Genomic DNA, 19,621 nt, shown 5'->3' with positions numbered 1-19,621 from the left:
AGGGGGTGTGGGGAGGATAGATCAGGGTGTGGGGAGGATAGATCAGGGTGTGGGGAGGATAGATCAGGGTGTGGGGAGGATAGGTCAGGGTGAAGGATAGGTCGGTGGGTGTGGGGAGGATAGGTCAGGGGGTGTGGGGAGGATAGGTCAGGGTGGAGGATAGATCAGGGTGTGGGGAGGATAGGTCAGGGGGTGTGGGGAGGATAGGTCAGGGGGTGTGGGGAGGATAGGTCAGGGTGGAGGATAGATCAGGGTGTGGGGAGGATAGGTCAGGGTTAAGGATAGATCAGGGTCTGGGGAGGATAGGTCAGGGGGTGTGGGGAGGATAGGTCAGGGGGTGTGGGGAGGATAGGTCAGGGTGGAGGATAGGTCAGGGGGTGGGGGAGGATAGGTCAGGTTGGAGGATGGGTCAGGGGGTGTGGGGAGGATAGGTCAGGGGGTGTGGGGAGGATAGGTCAGGGGGTGTGGGGAGGATAGGTCAGGGTGGAGGATAGGTCAGGGGGTGTGGGGAGGATAGGTCAGGGGGTGTGGGGAGGATAGGTCAGGGTGGAGGATAGATCAGGGTCTGGGAAGGATAGGTCAGTGTGAAGGATAGGTCAGGGGGTGTGGGGAGGATAGGTCAGGGTGGAGGATAGGTCAGGGGGTGGGGGAGGATAGGTCAGGTTGGAGGATGGTCAGGGGGTGTGGGGAGGATAGGTCAGGGTGAAGGATAGGTCAGTGGGTGTGGGGAGGATAGGTCAGGGGGTGTGGGGAGGATAGGTCAGGGTGAAGGATAGGTCAGTGGGTGTGGGGAGGATAGGTCAGGGGGTGTGGGGAGGATAGGTCAGGGTGGAGGATAGATCAGGGTGTGGGGAGGATAGGTCAGGGGGTGTGGGGAGGATAGGTCAGGGGGTGTGGGGAGGATAGGTCAGGGTGGAGGATAGATCAGGGTCTGGGGAGGATAGGTCAGGGGGTGTGGGGAGGATAGGTCAGGGGGTGTGGGGAGGACAGGTCAGGGTGGAGGATAGGTCAGGGGGTGGGGGAGGATAGGTCAGGTTGGAGGATGGGTCAGGGGGTGTGGGGAGGATAGGTCAGGGGGTGTGGGGAGGATAGGTCAGGGGGTGTGGGGAGGATAGGTCAGGGTGGAGGATAGGTCAGGGGGTGTGGGGAGGATAGGTCAGGGGGTGTGGGGAGGATAGGTCAGGGTGGAGGATAGATCAGGGTGTGGGGAGGATAGGTCAGGGTGGAGGATAGATCAGGGTCTGGGAAGGATAGGTCAGTGTGAAGGATAGGTCAGGGGGTGTGGGGAGGATAGGTCAGGGTGGAGGATAGGTCAGGGGGTGGGGGAGGATAGGTCAGATTGGAGGATGGTCAGGGGGTGTGGGGAGGATAGGTCAGGGGGTGTGGGGAGGATAGGTCAGGGTGGAGGATAGATCAGGGTGTGGGGGGAGGATAGGTCAGGGTGGAGGATAGATCAGGGTGTGGGGGGAGGAGGGAGAAAGAAGAGGATGGAAGAAAAGAGAGGAGAAACACTTTCAAAGTTTAAGGTGATGAGTTGCATGGGGTGAATGAAGTATGTCTACAGACGTGAGGAGAATAAATGGGTAAGAGGAAAGAGGAAAGGGATAATTACTATTTTTTGTTTGGTGAAGGAGCTTTGGCCCCTACCACCTGCAAATGCTACAATCAACATGGCTGCCTGTCTAACCTGTGACCTTTGCCATCCCGCAGGTGGTGAAAGCCTATGACCACCACGAGCAGGAGTGGGTGGCCATCAAGATCATCAAGAACAAGAAAGCCTTCCTGAACCAGGCCCAGATAGAGCTGCGACTGCTGGAGCTCATGAACAAACACGACACCGAGATGAAGTACTACATAGGTGAGGACACACACCCACACAGCTTTAAGCCCCACTTACGATCTAACACTATTGCATGTATACCATCTACTAAAATGAGTTCATACTGTGCCTCTTTGACGTCACATGCTCCACATTTAACGTCTCAATTGAAATATAGACCAATGCCCTACTTCTCATATATCCCTATGTATAAGTATCATGCTACATATATATCAATCCAGTAGCCTTTGCAATGATAAACCTGTCACAGAATCACCTCTACCTCACTAAGCTCCTATAGCGCTGAGCGAGATGATTGACACACAATAATATAATAATAGATGGCGTTTATATGGCCGAGCTGTTTTCCATGTGGTCAAAGCACCTTGCACTCCACTCCAAGGGCACACTGTCACTCTGGAAGTCACCTCAACCACTACCCATGTAGAGCAGAGCACCCAGATAGGTTACTGCAGTATACTGCTTCCCCTACTAACCTCCCCCTCTTCCCTCCTCTCCCCCTCTAGTCCACCTGAAGAGGCACTTCATGTTCCGGAACCACCTGTGCCTGGTGTTCGAGCTTCTCTCCTACAACCTGTACGACCTCCTGCGCAACACCAACTTCCGCGGCGTCTCTCTCAACCTGACCAGAAAGTTTGCCCAGCAGCTGTGCACGGCGCTGCTGTTCCTGGCCACGCCCGAGCTTAGCATCATCCACTGCGACCTCAAGCCCGAGAACATCCTGCTGTGCAACCCCAAGCGCAGCGCCATCAAGATCGTGGACTTTGGCAGCTCTTGTCAACTAGGCCAGAGGGTAAGGAGACTAGCTGACTAACCAAGCACAAAGATATAGAAGACCATAATGAACCCAATGCATGTGCTGGGTGGGGGTCAGGGGAGGGGTGTTGAGGAGAGAACACCATTGGGTTAGGAAAGAGGGAGAAGCAAGGGGAGGACTACACCTTACCAAGCACATCAATATACACAGTCTACTCCTGAAATCAGTGCATTGCAGTTCACCACTCCCAATGGATCCTTTGTGAATTGTTCTGGCTATATCTGCATGCTTCTGTGTATTATATTTAAGATCAACCTAAACCAATGCATGCATCAGCAGTCAACTGTGGTTTAATATATATAGTAGGCCCTTAATGCATGCTATATCTCCTCTAGATGCTGGGGGGGGGGGGTTGTTGGGTGGAGAAGAAAATTGGAGCAGGGAGGGAGGAGGGAGCTATTGGGGGGGGATAGAGACGCAGGGGAAGGGGGGGAATGGTGGAGGTAGAATGAATAAGAGACAGCTTTTTGTAAACCAGATAAACGTTCAATGTATACTAACCTTTTCTAAAAATGTATCATTTGTGTGCTAATGCCTCTGGATATCTCTCAGGAAGAGGGAGAAGAGAAGGGTGGGGTAGATGGAAGGATGGATGGATGAGGGACAGAGCAGGAATAGCCCACAGATGATTCCATCTCTCCCGTTTCAAAAGAGAATGAGCTCAGTTTTCTGCAGAGGGTAAATAGACATGGAGAGGGAAGCTATGGAGGGAGGCCGTTGCCAGGTTGAATAGGAACTGGCATTCACAGCACGTCTTTGAGGACTCTTGGGAAGATGAGGAAATGGGCCTCACTACAGTGCTCAAGTATAGAATCCCAGCGGCTCTGCTGCACCCAGTTTAGATATTTCTACTCAGTTTGGCCTGCCCCGTGTGGATAAACGGTGTCACTGCACCTCTTCCACCACCATCCTGTCTCCCTCCACCAGTGAGTGTGCTCTAATTTAGATTAGAAATGTTATTAAAGGGCCACAGCTCTGTTCTGCTGTAACCAGCATACTGGAGCTAATACCTCTATCTTTTCTCATCACATTTTCTCCCCTCGTCTCTCCTTTTTTTTCAACCTATTTTTGTCTCTTATATCACCTCATTCTGTCCCTCTGTCCTCTCCTCCACCACAGATCTACCAGTACATCCAGAGTCGGTTCTACAGATCTCCGGAGGTGTTGCTGGGCATGCCCTACGACCTGGCCATTGACATGTGGTCCCTGGGCTGCATCCTGGTGGAGATGCACACGGGAGAACCCCTCTTCAGTGGCTCCAACGAGGTAGGCTGTGAGAACACACACAGCATTGGGTGTTGATGCCGAATCTGCCCCTGACCTGTCGTGTTGTTTCTCTCTCCAGGTGGATCAGATGAATAAGATAGTGGAGGTGCTGGGGGTCCCTCCCAACCACATGCTGGATCAGGCTCCCAAAGCACGGAAGTACTTTGACAAGCTGTCCGACGGTCTGTGGACCGTCAAGAAGAACAAGGACATAAAGAAGGTACTTTACCCCTCGGCCTCCGTGAGTAAAACTCTGCTCTTACTTAATCTTCTCATCTCATCTCCGAACCACATCCCTCCTGTCACTCACAACGCAGTAGGTTCAAGTTCCCCGGTCACACCACAGAACTTGAATCAGATTACCTTGCTCTTACCCCCAAACCTAAACTTAAACTGCTAGGGGGATTGAAAGATATTTGACCCAAGTGTCAGTGGTTAGAGGCAAATTCTCAACGAACCTACTTGTATTAACCATTCACCCGTAGATAGAGTAAGAGAGATGGGTAGAAAACCGAGGTGGAGAAGGAAGGGGAGGAGGGTTAGCTTAATATTGGAAAGTACTTTGTGCAGAAGAGGTATTTTCTTCCTTTTCTCATTTCTAACCTAAACTCCCACTCTTAGGAAGGAGATCTGAGTCCTCAGCATCTTCCTCCAGTCATCATCATCTAAACCGTAAAACCCCTCGTCATATAAGCTTTCTCTAATTGTCTAAAAAGGTCCTTATCGTTCCATTATTGTGTGTATCAGAAGCATTGCATAGCCCTTAATAAGATAGAGGGATGAGGTGTAGGAGCAGCGGAGGAAGGTGGAGGTTGAACAAAGGGAGAGGTCTGGGTTACGTTGGAGGTGAGAGAAAGAGGGGGAGAAAGGTTTGGATCAGAGGTTCATTAACTTAGTCCAAAATGGATTGGAGATGGTGGGGGATCAGCCACCTCACCCCAGAGGCAAGCACACCTGGCTGGGTGTGTGAACACGGGTTTACACCTATGGGTGTTGGCATGTATTTTCACTAGACGATTAGGAGTTAAGTGAATGATATAATGCAGGATATTGTTAGTTTTAGGACTAGGAGCTGATGGTCTTTAGACCGGAGAGCATGTAAGGATACATGTTGGTCTCATTCATTCCAGCTTTTCATCACTGGCTTGGTGTTATGTAAATAAATAATAAAGTAGACCTAATAGTGAGTCTATCCATTCATAATATGCATTCTACTGACCATCAACCATTTCACTGTCATAACAACATGCGTGTGAAATTCAACCATAATAATAACTAAGTCGATAAAACTGCCTCGAAGAAAATGAGAATTCAACAGTGTTTCTCTGCACCTCCCCACATCCATATTCTCCTTTCTCCCCCTTCTCTCACTCCCTCTATCTCCCTATTCAGGAGTACAAGCCTCCTGCGACGCGGCGGCTCCATGAGATCCTGGGAGTGGAGACCGGGGGTCCTGGCGGGAGGCGGGGCGGAGAGCAGGGGCACGCTCCCTGCGATTACCTGAAGTTCAAGGACCTGATCCTGCGCATGCTGGACTATGACCCCAAGACGCGCATCACGCCCTTCTATGCTCTGCAGCACAACTTCTTCAAGAAGACGACGGACGAGGGCACCAACACCAGCAGTTCCACCTCCACCAGCCCGGCCATGGACCACAGCCACTCCACCTCCACCACCAGCTCCGTCTCCAGCTCCGGTACGGGACACAGCAGTTAGTATACAGTATACCCTTACCATAAGTCACAGTCCACTGCATGGGGAAACATCTGCAGAGGTCAAACCTCAAAAGAGCAAACTAAACATGGGCAGCTTGTTTGATAACATATTTCCCCCAGATATTTCTCCACTATGTTTGTAAAAAACACCAAGATTCCTTAGATTGAGAGCTATTGAAAGTCAATTGAAAACGTGTTGGTTAGTACAGTACTGTAAAGGATCTTGTCTGGGAGATCCCTCCCACCTACATAGTCTTCGGGGAAACACTGCAGTCTACTGCGTCATAGTGATGGTGGTTCAATGTTACATCTCAGCCAGCCCCTACAGCCCCTCACTCTCTGCAACAGCTACACAGTCTCCGTAGAAACAAGCTCCTAGTCACTTCAGCCGCAGCTCAGTCCCTACAGCCTGCAGCACACCGTCACCATAGCAACAGCTCAGCCTCAGCAGCCTCTCCTCTGCCACAGCTTCAGTTCCCATTCACCATGGCAACAGCTAGTCATCTTAGCTACAGCACCATGTTCAGCAGCTCAGCAACAGGTTATGTTCCCAGCAGTGATGGACTGTCAGTATGTTGACGTGACACAACTATTGTGTATTCTGACCGACCGAGTGTCTTTTCCCCCTCTCCTCCCTTACTCTCCCTCTCCTCCTCTCCCCCCTCTACTCCCCCTCCCCTCCTCTACTCTCCCTCCCCTCCCCAACTCTCCCTCTCCTTCCCCTACTCTCCCTCTCCTCCTCTCCCTCTCCTTCCCCTCCCCTCCCATACACTCCCTCTCCTCCCCTACTCTCCCTCCCCTACTCTCCCTCCCCTACTCTCCCTCCCCTCCCCTAATCTCCCTCCTTCCCCTAATCTCCCTCCTTCCCCTAATCTCCCTCTCCTTCCCCTAATCTCCCTCTCCTTCCCCTCTCCTCCCCTACTCCCTCTCCCCCTACTCTCTCTTCCCCTCCCCTCCCCTACTCTCCCTCTCCTCCCCTCCCTTACTCTCCCTCTCCTCCCCTCCCTTACTCTCCCTCTCCTCCCCTCCCTTACTCTCCCTCTCCTCCCTTACTCTCCCTCTCCTCCCCTACTCCCTCACTCTTCCCCTACTCCCTCTCTCTTCCCCTACTCCCTCTCTCTTCCCCTACTCCCTCTCTCTTCCCCTACTCCCTCTCTCTTCCCCTCCCTTACTCTCCCTCTCCTTCCCCTCTCCTCCCCTACTCCCTCTCTCTTCCCCTACTCCCCCTGTCCAGGTGGATCTAGCGGTTCTTCCAATGACAACCGGAATTACCGGTATAGTAACCGGTACTACAACAGTGCAGTTACTCACTCAGACTACGAGATGCAGAGTCCACAGGTGAGCAGAGGTTTAAACCTGACCTGACTCTGATGTCTCAGATCTCATCACATGGAACAAGAGGTTCTTCCTCTATACATGATATACTGTAGATTCTGCATTCTCTTTTTCTAACAATGACCTCTCTTCCTCCCCCCCACCGCTAAGGCTCCATCTCAGCAGCAGCTGCGCCTCTGGCCGGGGGGAGAGGGGGGCATGGGTCCACTGTCCAACAGCGGCAGTAGCGTCGGCGACCCCCCATACCCCCAGCTGCTGCTGCACAAGCCGGCGGCCACGCAGCACTCACGCCACTTCCTGGGAGGCGGCGGCGTCGGGGGCATGATGGAACCCCACCACCCGCACCCCATCTACGGCAGTCACCACGGCAATGGGCGGGGCCTGCGGCAGACTGGGCAGGGGAACCAGCCCCAGGGCCAGGCTTCACAGGGCCAGCCCCTGATGCCCATCTCCTCCCCACAGATGCCGGATAGCATCGAGCTCAGCCTCACACACCACCACCATCTGGGTCAGTCTTCCATCATGCCGCCCCCATCCAGCTTGGACTCCAGCCAGTACGGCTCCTCCAACCTCCACCTGGGCCTCTCTGCCTTTCGGACTAGGACGGTCATGGCCCCCCAGCCGCCCCCCGCCGGCTCCCAGCAACAGTTGGCCCAGCCCCCAGCCTCTCAGGACAGCTTGGTCGCTGCCTCTGGGCTTGGATACATCCCCCCATGCTACCCGGGAAGTAACAACAATAACAACCCTCCCCAGGGTAGCGTGGTTGGGGGCGGGATGCTCACCGGGGGGCCCCCACCCAGGGGAATAGGGGGTGGTGGGGGGAGGCCGGACTCTGAGGAGTCCACCATGATGGGTGTGTGCGGCAGTGGAGGAGGCGGTGGTCAGAACACGGCCAACTCTTGATAAATCTTGAACAAATTCCAAAAGCCATACAATTTTAACAACGACAACATTACAATTTCAACACGCATACATACACAGTATACACACTTGAGTTTGAAACAAATACGGCCACACATACAGTTACAGAGACAAACTTGTGAAATATCAAAGGAGTTTTGTTTTGTTTTGCATGGGAGAAGGTCGAGGGAGAGTGGGAGAGTGAGGGATGGAGAGAGAGAGAGGGAGAGAGGGGGAGTGAGAGTAAGAGAGGGAGAGTGAGAGAGAGAGAGGGCGAGAGAGAGGGCGAGAGAGAGAGAGAGAGAGGGCGAGAGAGAGAGAGAGAGGGGGAGAGGGAGAGAGAGAGAGGGAGAGAGGGCGAGAGAGAGAGAGGGGGAGAGGGAGTAAGAGAGAGAGAGAGGGAGAGAGGGGGAGAGGGAGTAAGAGAGAGAGAGAGATAGAGAGAGGGGGAGTGAGAGAGAGAGAGGGGGAGTGAGAGAGAGAGAGAGAGAGAGAGATAGAGAGAGGGGGAGTGAGAGAGAGGGGGAGTGAGAGAGAGGGGGAGTGAGAGAGAGAGGGAGAGAGAGAGAGAGAGATAGAGAGAGAGGGAGAGTGAGATAGAGAGAGGGAGAGAGAGAGGGAGAGAGAGAGGGAGAGAGATAGAGAGAGAGATAGAGAGAGAGAGAGGGAGAGAGATAGAGAGAGAGATAGAGAGAGAGAGAGGGAGAGAGAGAGAGAGGGAGAGAGAGAGAGATAGAGGGAGGCTTTGAAACCATTTTTATCCTTTTTTCAGTTTCTTTGTTTTTCTTTTGTTGAAGGAAAGAAACGGGGCTCAGTAGTTGGAATGGAAAGTTTCAGATAAGTTTGTTTTTGTTGTTATTATTATTATTATATTATTTGATTTTATGTGCTTTAAGGAAAGGTTTGCAGCGAGATCTTTGTTGTTTGGGTTGTTTTTTTGGAATGAAGACCGCAAAGGTAAATGAATGATTTGAAAAGTGGTAATTGTTGGTTAAGAAGGGGGAGGCGCGAGAGAGTACCCTTATGCTATTTTTAAATTCTTATTTTTTTTCTTTGTTTTTGTTTAGATTTTCTGAAGTCTAGGTTTAATTGTACATGTTTTATTTATTAAACATCACTACATGAGGAGGTGGGTAAGTGGGGAGATCGGAAGAGCGTTAAATTGAGAGGTGGTTTATTTATTCATTTTTATTTTTATTTATACAGGTTTAGTTTTATTTGCTGATGGACAGAAAACACTTGTGCATACACAGAGAAACAAACAAACTAGGGTCTTTTTAGTTTGTTTTTCAGTTCAGTATATCTCACCCCCGAAACACACACACACTTTTGTTACATTTTTTTTCTTCTCTCGCTTGACACTGGCTTATATATCTGAAACTATGAAACAGATCATAGAAATTAAATGAAGCAAATGACAAAAACCGTAGTCACCACACAGTGAGAAACTATACGATGAGGAGGCTGAAACATTTGACGAAGTGAGACGCTTTCAAGAGGAGAGGGGGAACAGAACTTCTTCACAAAAGGAGGAAGTGATTCAAGAAGAACAAAAAACAACAAAACATTTTGCCACAAGGAAAACCAAAATGCTTCCCTGTTGTTTAAAAAAAAAAAATAGTCTGCCTTCTACTTCAACATCTAACCAGAATCTTTCACCCTCTTTCTCTCTCTCTTTTCTTACTCACTTTTGTTTTGGACCGTAAACTACAGAAACGTAACACACATTTTGGGTTGGAGTAACTCTGGATATGCTGAGCCAAATCTGCTCACTCTCTCTGTCTCGATCTCTCGCTCTCTTCTCCTCTCTGCCCCATTTTTCTGTTGGAAGGGAGGGGGGCGATATATAGCAGGAGGGGGGAGTACATACTTATGAGGGGACACTTTCATGCCCTCCTTACCCCTACAGCCCCGTGACTCTGACTTCTCTGGCCTCTTTTCTTACTCCTGTCTTTTGTTCTCCCCTTCCCTCCCTCCTTCACGACACTCTGTGAGTGCTGTTTGCCATCAAGTCAAAAAAAAAAAAGTGAACTACTTCTCTCTCGGCTGCTATCTCCACTTTCAACCATGTTCGGATTGCTGCTAAAGAAAACAGACAGATAAATAAAAATAAACTTTTTAACCCTCCTGCTTCAGAAAAAAATGGAAAAATAAACCACTGCATCTCATGTATTTATTACTATTTAACAAGAAAAAGAAAAGGTAAAAATTAACCTGTTTTCTTCTGTTTTTTGTTTGGTTGCCTTCTTCCTGCTGGTGAAAGTTGGGCATTGACTAAATGTAACAGTTGAAGGTGGTATTAAAACACTGACTTAGTTTAAGTCAGCCACTGGGCGGGGCCTGAATGGGGGAAACTGGGTAAGAATAAAGTTGGATATATAAGAATAAAGAGTATACTTTTGCACACAAAGGTCAAATGCAAATCACAGCTTTCTGCTTTTTTCAACTTTCAGTCGACAGACTCTCATCTGAGCAATGTGCATACAGTAGCAGGCCTACCACAAAGACAAACTGTTGATGTGGCAAGCTAAGTGATCACTGACATGGCATAATAAATCTGAGATTTGCGTTTGACCTCAAGTTATTTCATCCATTTTTTGTACCTGAGTGTAACTGGTGTTGGGTGTGGTGGGGATGATGTCCATGAAGAACCACAAAGTTGGTGTAGCTACTAATGAACTTATTAGGAATCAGTCTCATTGTTTGGACAGTCTTGTGACAATATTTTATTGTTGCCCATATACAGTAGCAGGCAGCTCTGAGTAAAGTGTAAACATAGCATTACAGCTAGATACATTGATTGCTGGTTTACTATCAAGGTGAAAAGGTGTTGCCGGAAGTGTTAAAGACAGGTTCTTGTTACCCTGATGGCCTACACTACACCCCTAGCTGTATCTTTGGTCTCAGCTTACGTTGGCACAATCCTCCATTCATCTATTCCGTTGTCAATGGAAATGCTGTTTAATTCAACATGTCTCTGTGTGTGTGTGTGTGTGTGTGTGTGAGAGGTGGGAGGGGGGGCAGTATGGTCACCTATACCATAAAACTACATGCAATTAGAACCAATTTAGGACCGTTTGACTCATGTTCATCAACACATTTGCGCTCTTCCTAGTTGAGAGTTATTGAATATGTCTATAACAGGTGAAGGTCAAGTTTTGTATTAACCCAAGTCACTGAGTAAAATTGAGAGCACAGTTTATACTGGCATCTGGTGGCTAGATAAGTGAATTACATACTCAACGTTTACATTGTAACATAGTAGGCAATGCAAAATACGTTTTCATATGTCATTGCAAATATAATGAATCGAATCATTAATTGATCATCTACGCTCAGTAGCCTACACGCAACGAACGTCGCCGTGTGTGCCAAGTGCGTAATTGTTGCGCCAAAACCAGGTGAGCGCAATTAACACGCGCCTACAACATTCATCTTTAAATGGTCAGTCTAGTTTGCTAACAACAGTGTGTCCACGAGGCGCTCTGGACTACAGAGTTTTATTATTTTATTTCTGCGGTCACGTTGAACATGGCGCAAGTTGCGTGGATGTTTTGTCTGTTTGCATGGATTTTTTCTGCCTTTCCATTCACACAAGTATCAGCGGAAGCTAATTTTAATGTTGATCGATGGGAGGGTCAAGTGCATCAAGACTACCAATTTGCGGAGCGGCACCTCCTGGGCAATGTACCAGTGCGTGAGGTGATCAGGCCTCGGATAGGGGAAGACGATGCCATCGGTGCCCCTCGGTCAGAACCACCATACTACTTCCTTCCCATGTTCCAGCACTCGGCGGTTCCCGTCGTCGATAGGGACTTGTTCAAACCAGTCGTCGGGAAAATACGTTTCCCCACTATCTTCACCACCCTCTTGTTTCCGCCACAAAATAGTCCAGAGCGCAACCACTTCTCTCCCGTGCGTAATCCGCGTGGAGTGGAGGTGTGGTGCGGGTACAACCAGATCTCCGTGCGCATCAACAGAAGTCAGCTCAGGTTTAGGTGTCTGGCCTCTATGCTCTTCCTGGGCACTTGCCCCGTCACCCGGGTCACCCCACGTTTCTTTTACTTCCATTATGACTTGAATGACTGTGGCAGTACTAAAACGGTAAGATGTGTTGGGATACATTTTGCCTTCACTATCCATCAGGAGCAGACTCTTAAACTGACCCTAAATTATGTACTCTTTTTATTCTGTTAATGACTTCCAGACCATGAATGGCCAGCTGGTGTACTCCAGCTCACTTCACTTTTCTCCAGAACCACAGGGGCCAGTGATGAGAGCCATACCTCTCAACCTCCCCATTCAGTGCATATATAACCGGTATAGTGCCCAATAGACTAGCCTACAGTAGGCATTTATACTTCAGTCTTACTACTGTGTGATGAGTGGTTTTTGCTGTTTACCATCCATTTCCTTAACAGATTCCACTACTCCTACAAAGTTGGCTATGTACCTGAGGTGCATGACCGCAATCTCTTGAAGAGTATGAATGGCAGACACATCTTTAGGCTCACTGCATGCAATGGTAAGTAAACATGTCCCATTACAAGAGTTTGAAAGTTGATTTAAGAGGCAGAGAATGAGAGGAAAATCTTTCTCTCCAAATGCAGAGCAATGGGAAAAATTGTCGTCAGAAGAGGGCTATATGCTTGGGGAGCCAATGTACTTCAAAGCCTACGCTGCTTTTGTCCCCAAAGATGAGAGTGTGTTTGTTGATTCCTGCTTTGTTACGACATCCAATGACCCAAATGCAACACCTCGCCTTGAAGTCATTCACAACTTTGGGTAATCAAACACTTAAATTCTCACACACTGATGTAGATCTAGCATTTGTATCAATCAATTCTAGTGGTGGGTATATATGCGTGTACGTGTTTTTAGATGTATGGTGGACAGCAAGCGGAAAGGCAGTCAGTCCCAGTTCTTCTCCAGAGAGTCAAATGTCCTGCGCTTCACTGTGGATGCTTTCCTGTTTCCCCAAATCACTGCCAAGGTTAGGCTATATCCTTTTATGGCACACAAATGTTTCCACAACACCAGTGAATAAGGGGTGTGTGTGTGTGTGTGTGTGTGTATATATATGTATATATATATATATATATATATCTCTCATACTCTGTTCCACAGCATCTCTACCTGCACTGTACTATGACTGTCATGAAATCCACTTCTACGTGGAGCGCCAAGTCCTGCACGTACAATAGAGCAGTGGGAAGGTAAACTGTCTTTTTGGAATCTCAACAGTAACCTTGACCAATCTGATGTATTTCTATATCCAGTGGTGGGAAAAGTACACAATTGTCATACTTGATTAAAAGTAAAGATACTTTTACTTGAGTATTAAAAGGTAAGTCACCCAGTAAAATACTACTTAAAAAAATCTAAGTATTTTATTTGAAATCTACTTAAGTATCAAAAGTAAATGCTATAAATCTTCTCAAATTCCTTGTATATGCAAACCAGACGGCACTATTTTAAAATGTATTTATGAGTAGCCAGGGGCACGCCAATACTCAGACATTTACAAGTGAAGCAGTTGTGTTTAGTAAGTCTGCAAGATCGGAGACGGTAGTGATGACCGGGAGTTATCTTGATAAGTCTGTGAATTGGAACGTTTTCTGTCCTGCTAAGCATTTGAAATGTAACCAGTACCTTTGGGTGTCAGGGAACATGTATGGGAGTAAAAAGTACATTTTCTTTAAAATAACTAGTAAAAAAAAATAAAAAATCTGTATAAATTGTAATGTACAGATCTCCCCAAAAGGGTTGTACTTCAAAGTATGTTTTACTTTCCACCACTGTCGCTCACAATCATTTACTCAAGAATTACATCACAAGTTACATAGACTGGTCATGATCAATGTGTAGGACACTGATGATAACATGAAGTAATTCAGTTATTTCATGCTACATTGTTTTTTGCACTGGTTAACCAGGGGTTTATTCACTAGAAAGCTAACGAAATAGTGAGTGACCTACCTGAATTTGTCCAATAGAAACTCGTTTTTGTTGCAAAATGTTTTGGACTAATGATTACACCCCTGGTTTTTATTTCTTGTTAGGTGGGAGGAGCTGTATGGCCCTCCCTCTGTGTGCTCCTGCTGTGATTCTGTCTGTGAAGTGTCAGAGTTTTGTAAGTATACAACAGTCAATGCTGGAACACCTCTTTTCTCTCTAATTCATCTTAGATGAATTCTCCAAAACAATGTATGTTGATCTGTAACTTGTGGTTCTGCCTGATGTAACCAGGGCCAGCCTTGACATCTCCTTCAGTGAAAAGCCTGATCACCAGTAAACCCTGGAGAGTGTTGGAGGACAGGGAAAAGAGTTTGCCCATTCAGGCTGAGGAGAGACAGCCAGATGGTGAGGAACGGGTGGAGGAGACCTTGGCAGTCACTTATAGAGTGGAGAAGGTGAAGTTTAAAAGCTTGGCAGTCGCTCCTTGGGAGGAGGAGAAAAACATGTCAGTTGCTGTTATGAATAAGGTAGAGGAGGTGCAGGAAGGGACAGTTCTAGGGGAGGGGGGGGTGGTAGCCAGAAAAGAAGGAAGTGTGGAGGAGCCGATTGAGGACAAACGGGCTGAGAAGGAGATGATTGAGGTGGCAGCTGAAGAGATTGGCACAGACCAAGTGACATCAAGTGTAACTTTGGAACATGTACCTGAGGAGAATACTGTGACGGTTAAGGAGGTAGCTCAGTGGAACATGTTGAGTGTCACCATGAATGCTAAGGAGCAGGTTGCTGGGATAGAAGGGTCAAAGGTTGAGAGAGTGGGGGTTGGACAGATGCCTTTGGTGGACGAAGCGGCAGCATTTCTGGAGGGGTATATGGAGCCTGCCGAGTGGAGAGAAGATTACCAAGGACCAGCCCTAGAGGAAGAGCTGGGGAGGTTTTGGAAACAATCCACAAAGGTTAGTTTTAATAGTCTAGTGACTGTTTCAATGCTGCCTACTTGAGTTTTAATGTCAGTTTAAGTTGCAATCATTTGAAGTGTTTGTCATACCAGCTGTTTTAAAATGTATCTATTTCTTTTCAGGACAAGCTTGCTGTGCTGGAAACTTCTGTCCCTATTGGACCATTAACTTTAAATTAAATATTTCATAAGAATAATTACACTAAGTGTCCTTGTATGATTGAATATTACATTACCCTTGATATAAGCAATGAACAATGCTCTGAATGTTTATGGTAGCTGGGCATTTGAGGGATGTATATTTGTGTATATTGAAGATGTAAACATATGGCATTCTCTGAAGGGTACAACTATTTTACACACAAAAATGACAGGGAGCTCAGAGGGAGACTGCAGAACGAGGGTTGCAAAGCCACTGGTAATTTACCAAAGTTCCTGGAACATTCTGTCATTTTGTTAACTAAAAGCTAATCTATGCCAACTTTGGTCATTTATACTTGAATATTTATTGATTTTATTCAACCTTTATTTAACCAGGAAGGTCTCATTGAGATTTAAAATCTAAGATCCAAGATAGGCAGCACCAAGTCATTAAAATTACAAACATGAAAATCTAGTAATCTAGTAAAAACCATAGAATTCACAAGAGTATAACAAAATACCAATCGGGACAAGTTTTTCCAGTTTAAAAGTATTTTGTAAGGCGTGCCAAGACGATGGCGCAGAGTACATAAAAGCCCTTTTACCAAATTCAGTTCGGACATTTGGAACAGTTAGCAGGATAAAGTCCAGCGAACGAAGAGACGACCCACCACATTTCTGAACAATAAAAAGGTAGTAAACCCAAAATGGCTTTGTAAATAAAAGTATACTAGTGCCTGAGTCTACGAGTGACTAGAGAAGGCCAGCCAACCCTGGTATACAAAGTGCAGTGGTGCGTAAGGGTTTTGCAGTATAAAATAAATCTCAAAGTGCCATGGTAAAGGGTGTCAATTGATCTCAAACACTGAGCAGAAGCATTCATATATAAAATATCCCCATAGTCTAGTAAAGGCATAAATGTAGCTGATACGAGCCTCCTTCTGGCTTCAAAAGAAAAACAGGCCTTATTCCTAAAATAAAATTTCAATTTTTTTTTTAAAGTTGTTGAATATGCAATTAAATGTTTTTTTAATGGATTCATAGTATATATTTTTTTAAATCTATGAAATCCTCATTAAGACAAATGGTATTCTCTAAGTTGATGGTTTATATTTAGGATCATGTTAATCAGGATCATGTTAATTAATATATTTTATATGTGATAAAATAAGGCCATGTAGAGGGCCAGAGATAATTAGACATTGTGATAATCTGAAGTATCACTATGTCCTGTGATAAAACACTTTAAATTACCCAAATGCTAGTAGTTTACTGGTAAACTTTGAAAGTTACTAGTAATATACCCTCCCATTGAAATTGTATTGGCCGCATACACATATTTAGCATTAGGAGCTAGAAACAGAGCTGCCACGTCTATCGGAGCCACCTTGGTCACTACATGCAACCCTAGGCAGGACTGATGTAAAACTCTGTTTTAAGCTATTTTGTGGGGATGGCAACAAGTGGTGCATGAACAGTGTCTTTCAAATGCAAATGATGAACATATGTAAATTGCATAGTGCTGTCTGGTTCCAAAGAATATGACATTGATGCCACCAGTAGCATTGAATGCAAGGCAAGCCAGCGAGCCGTTTGTATAAAATAATAGCCAATCAGTGTAGATCAACTGTGAATGGTCCTGGCACCCACAAAAAAGTGTCAAGGGAAGTCAGTTTGGATTTGGCTTCACTCCAATCACATTGCATCGAGAGCAAATATTGACAAACTGGTTGTGCATCTCATTGTATTGTTGTCCTCTGGTGGTTAGCTAGTTATCTAAATTTGTCCCTTTCCTAAATTAGCCATGGATGATAGAGATTTGGACTTGTGGTTTTTCTTAATTCTCTGTACTGGCCAATGATTATAATGGCGATTCTGATCCAACCATAAATTCATACATTGTGTCCCTGGCCAGAGAGGATGGAAGTTCAATATGTAGCTAGATGTAGAAGGCTATTGTTCACTAGCTAACATTGCCCATGAAATGAAATTAGGCTAGTGGGCAAGCATTTTAGCCAGGTAGCCTAGGACAAAAAATGAAAGTGTGTACTGTATGACAGAGTGATAGACCGTTTCGTAAACGTGAAAGAGAGGAGGATGGCATTGGCATTCTCTACAAGTATGGTGAGTCGACATGCTTTTTCTATTTTTACAAACACGCATGACTACATATTTATCTTATGTTTATTGGACCAAATTGTTTTTGGTATCTTTTAGTTGTCACTTTATTAGACTAAGCAGAGGTGATTTGATGATGTTGAAGGTGAAATTGTGCTGGAATACTGGAGGCAGCTCATGTTTTCTTTGCGACTTGCGACAACTCACCATGATTCTAAATCAATAGTTCTTTAGTGGTCCTAAAATGTTGGAATCATGAACTTGCTTGACCATGCTCTAGGTCATGTAACTGATTGGTACATGCAATATGCTTTGTGGACTTCACCAGACAGGTTGCTCTCTGTTTTTGTGAAGAAACAAAGGCATGGTTGAATTTATTCTGCCACTGTGTCTTCTTATTGTCTCAGCCTTAGGCCTATGTATCATGGTGTCAAGGCATATGAACTAACACATTATAGAGTAAACAATGCAATTATCACAACACATAGGTTGTAATATGGCGTTTTATTCTGGCTTGGCTTCCCCAGTGATTTTACCCACACACCGCTACTGTGTATTCCATTCCATCCATTAATGTGCCCGTCCTCCTATAGCTCCTCCCACCAGCCTCCTCTGGTGGAAATGTCTAATTATTTTGTATAAAGGGATGTGAGAAAGACCTGACAGATATTTTCATAAACCTCAAGACATGTTTCCATAATAGCCTGACCATGGTAAGGTGGTTGTGGTTATTGTTGTGGCACGGAACAAAAACAAGGAAGTAACACAACATGTGAAATAGTGATAGATGATTGATATCAGTCACCTCGGTAGATGGAGAGCATTTCAGCCTCTGCTCTAACAACTCAGTCTTACTTCGAAATCTACAATGTTGTTTCTTGTGGTGATGGTGTCATTTCACCTGGTGAAACAAAGTGACACATGCTCCTCTACCATGACTGAGCCTGGATGGAGACTACATTGTGGGGGGACTATTCCAGCTGCATGAGAAGTATGGAGGGACTGGTCCAGCGACTGACACTGAAAACAGAACACCTGAGGTGCTTCAATGTCACAGGTAAGGCAAAGTCTGCTTTCACCACTGGGGGAAAAAAACAATACTGTAAATGTCAAACTGTTTTTGTTGCACACATGGACAGTAAAACCATGCAACCTTCTACATCCCAGGTTGAAATTTTCCTCTGCAAGCTACCAGCAGATTCAAGTCATGAGGTTTGCTATTGAAGAGATCAACAACTCCTCATTGCTGTTGCCTGGTGTCAGCCTGGGCTATGAATCTTTTGACTACTGCTCTGACTTGCTCAGTTATGGGGCTGCTCTGGACTTTCTGACCCAAAAGGGAAGAGGAGGCATCCCTGTGTGGAACGGTACAAACTACAGACCTAAAGTCATCTCAGTCACTGGCCCGTTCGGAAGCAGACAAACCATCCGTGTCGCCCCTCTGTACATGTCTGAGATGATTCCAATGGTAAGTATTATTTTATGGCACAATATAACCTCATGATGGTGCTATTTATACAGTAGTAGCTGCCTTGTGTTTGTACTCTTCAGGAAGGGGTCTGTAGAACACTGCAATATAAATGTACCTGTACTGTAAAAATCCTTGTTCTCACAAAAGCATTATTGTTTTGGGTTTTACTTCAACAGGTGACTCATGGGGCATCAAGTGTTTAACAGAGCTCCAAAAACATATTTCCCTCCTTTTTCCGAACCATTCCCAGCGACAAATATCAGGTGGAGTCTATAGTCCGTATACTCCGACAGTTTAACTGGAACTGGGTGGCTTTCATCGGTGGTGACAATGACTACAGCAGAGATGCCTTGACAGTTTTTCAGGATAAGATTAGACCAGCTAACATCTGTTTGGCGTACCAAGACACCATTCCCCAAAACCAATCCTTCATAGGGCGTCTATTCAACAACATAGCCATGTTCAATGTCCAGGTTATTGTAGTCTTTGCCAATGTGGAGTTTGTCATTCCTTTCATCCAAAAGGCCATAGATCTCAGAGTGAAGGAGAAGATATGGATCGCGAGTGAGACATGGTCCATGAACCAAGAGTTGATCAAGAAGAGTCAGATTGAGAGGATAGGGACGGTCTTAGGTGTCACTGTACAGAGGCACAAGGACCTGAGAGGATTTGATGAGTTTATTAACAACACAGTAAAATCCAGACATGAGAATGCATGCACTGACATGGACTTAAAAGAAAGATGTGGTCAGATTTGCTCTGACTGCAACTCCACCAGTGCCCAGACAATTATGGGAGAGGACCCAACATACAGCTTTGTCATCTACTCTGCAGTGTATGCTGTGGCTAATGCATTCCACAGTGCTTTGCGGTGTGGGACACGGAACTGTGCCAACTCAGAAATCATTGCTTATCCTTACATGGTAAGTGAGCTGCATCTCCTTCAACATGAAGCCTTATGGTCAACCACATCACCAAAAATATGGTTATTAATTGATGCCATCTTTTATTTGACCATTTTGTCTTGCATTCCCAGGTCACGGAGGCACTAAAACAGGTCAAATTCAAATTGGACAATCAAAGTATAGAGATTGATGAGAACGGG

At 46.1% G+C, this 19,621-nt stretch overlaps 2 protein-coding genes and 1 pseudogene across 6 annotated transcripts in view; all 3 read left to right on the top strand.

The window, feature by feature from the left end:
- The window catches only part of LOC135520439 (dual specificity tyrosine-phosphorylation-regulated kinase 1B-like), an 83,684-nt gene extending 73,231 nt beyond the window's left edge, over window positions 1-10,453 (top strand). For 2 of the 5 annotated variants that reach the window (XM_064946009.1, XM_064946005.1), the window contains exons 5-11: window positions 1,711-1,858; window positions 2,347-2,633; window positions 3,777-3,923; window positions 4,003-4,164; window positions 5,316-5,634; window positions 6,873-6,976; window positions 7,124-10,453. In XM_064946009.1, coding sequence (XP_064802081.1) covers window positions 1,711-1,858; window positions 2,347-2,633; window positions 3,777-3,923; window positions 4,003-4,164; window positions 5,316-5,634; window positions 6,873-6,976; window positions 7,124-7,876 — 1,920 coding nt within the window. In that variant the 3' untranslated portion in view covers window positions 7,877-10,453. The remainder of the gene's footprint in view (window positions 1-1,710; window positions 1,859-2,346; window positions 2,634-3,776; window positions 3,924-4,002; window positions 4,165-5,315; window positions 5,635-6,872; window positions 6,977-7,123) is intronic. The other 3 variants (XM_064946007.1, XM_064946006.1, XM_064946008.1) reach the window with 3 other exon arrangements.
- An 890-nt stretch (window positions 10,454-11,343) lies between these two features.
- On the top strand, window positions 11,344-14,988 carry zp3d.1 (zona pellucida glycoprotein 3d tandem duplicate 1). The gene is made up of 9 exons (XM_064947221.1): window positions 11,344-11,977; window positions 12,081-12,193; window positions 12,295-12,398; window positions 12,484-12,658; window positions 12,755-12,866; window positions 13,001-13,089; window positions 13,936-14,006; window positions 14,123-14,784; window positions 14,910-14,988. Exons 1-9 carry the CDS (start codon window positions 11,405-11,407, stop codon window positions 14,964-14,966), a joined length of 1,956 nt encoding a protein of 651 aa, XP_064803293.1. The 5' UTR covers window positions 11,344-11,404; the 3' UTR covers window positions 14,967-14,988.
- Window positions 14,989-18,038: 3,050 nt separating this feature from the next.
- Window positions 18,039-19,568, top strand: LOC135519722 (taste receptor type 1 member 3-like; annotated as a pseudogene).
- Window positions 19,569-19,621: the final 53 nt, after the last annotated feature.

This window comes from Oncorhynchus masou, chromosome 29 (genome assembly GCF_036934945.1).
Source record: "Oncorhynchus masou masou isolate Uvic2021 chromosome 29, UVic_Omas_1.1, whole genome shotgun sequence".
NCBI classification, from domain to species: domain Eukaryota; kingdom Metazoa; phylum Chordata; class Actinopteri; order Salmoniformes; family Salmonidae; genus Oncorhynchus; species Oncorhynchus masou.
The sequence above is the reverse complement of the archived record's forward strand: the minus strand, read 5'-3'. Positions and strand labels throughout refer to the sequence as shown.

Coding starts and splice junctions, on each gene's coding strand:
- zp3d.1 (XM_064947221.1), top strand. CDS start 11,405: ATGGCGCAAGTTGCGTGGATGTTTTGTCTGTTTGCATGGATTTTTTCT. Junction 12,194..12,294: donor ATTCAGTGCATATATAACCG/GTATAGTGCCCA, acceptor TTTCCTTAACAG/ATTCCACTACTCCTACAAAG. Junction 14,785..14,909: donor TTTGGAAACAATCCACAAAG/GTTAGTTTTAAT, acceptor ATTTCTTTTCAG/GACAAGCTTGCTGTGCTGGA.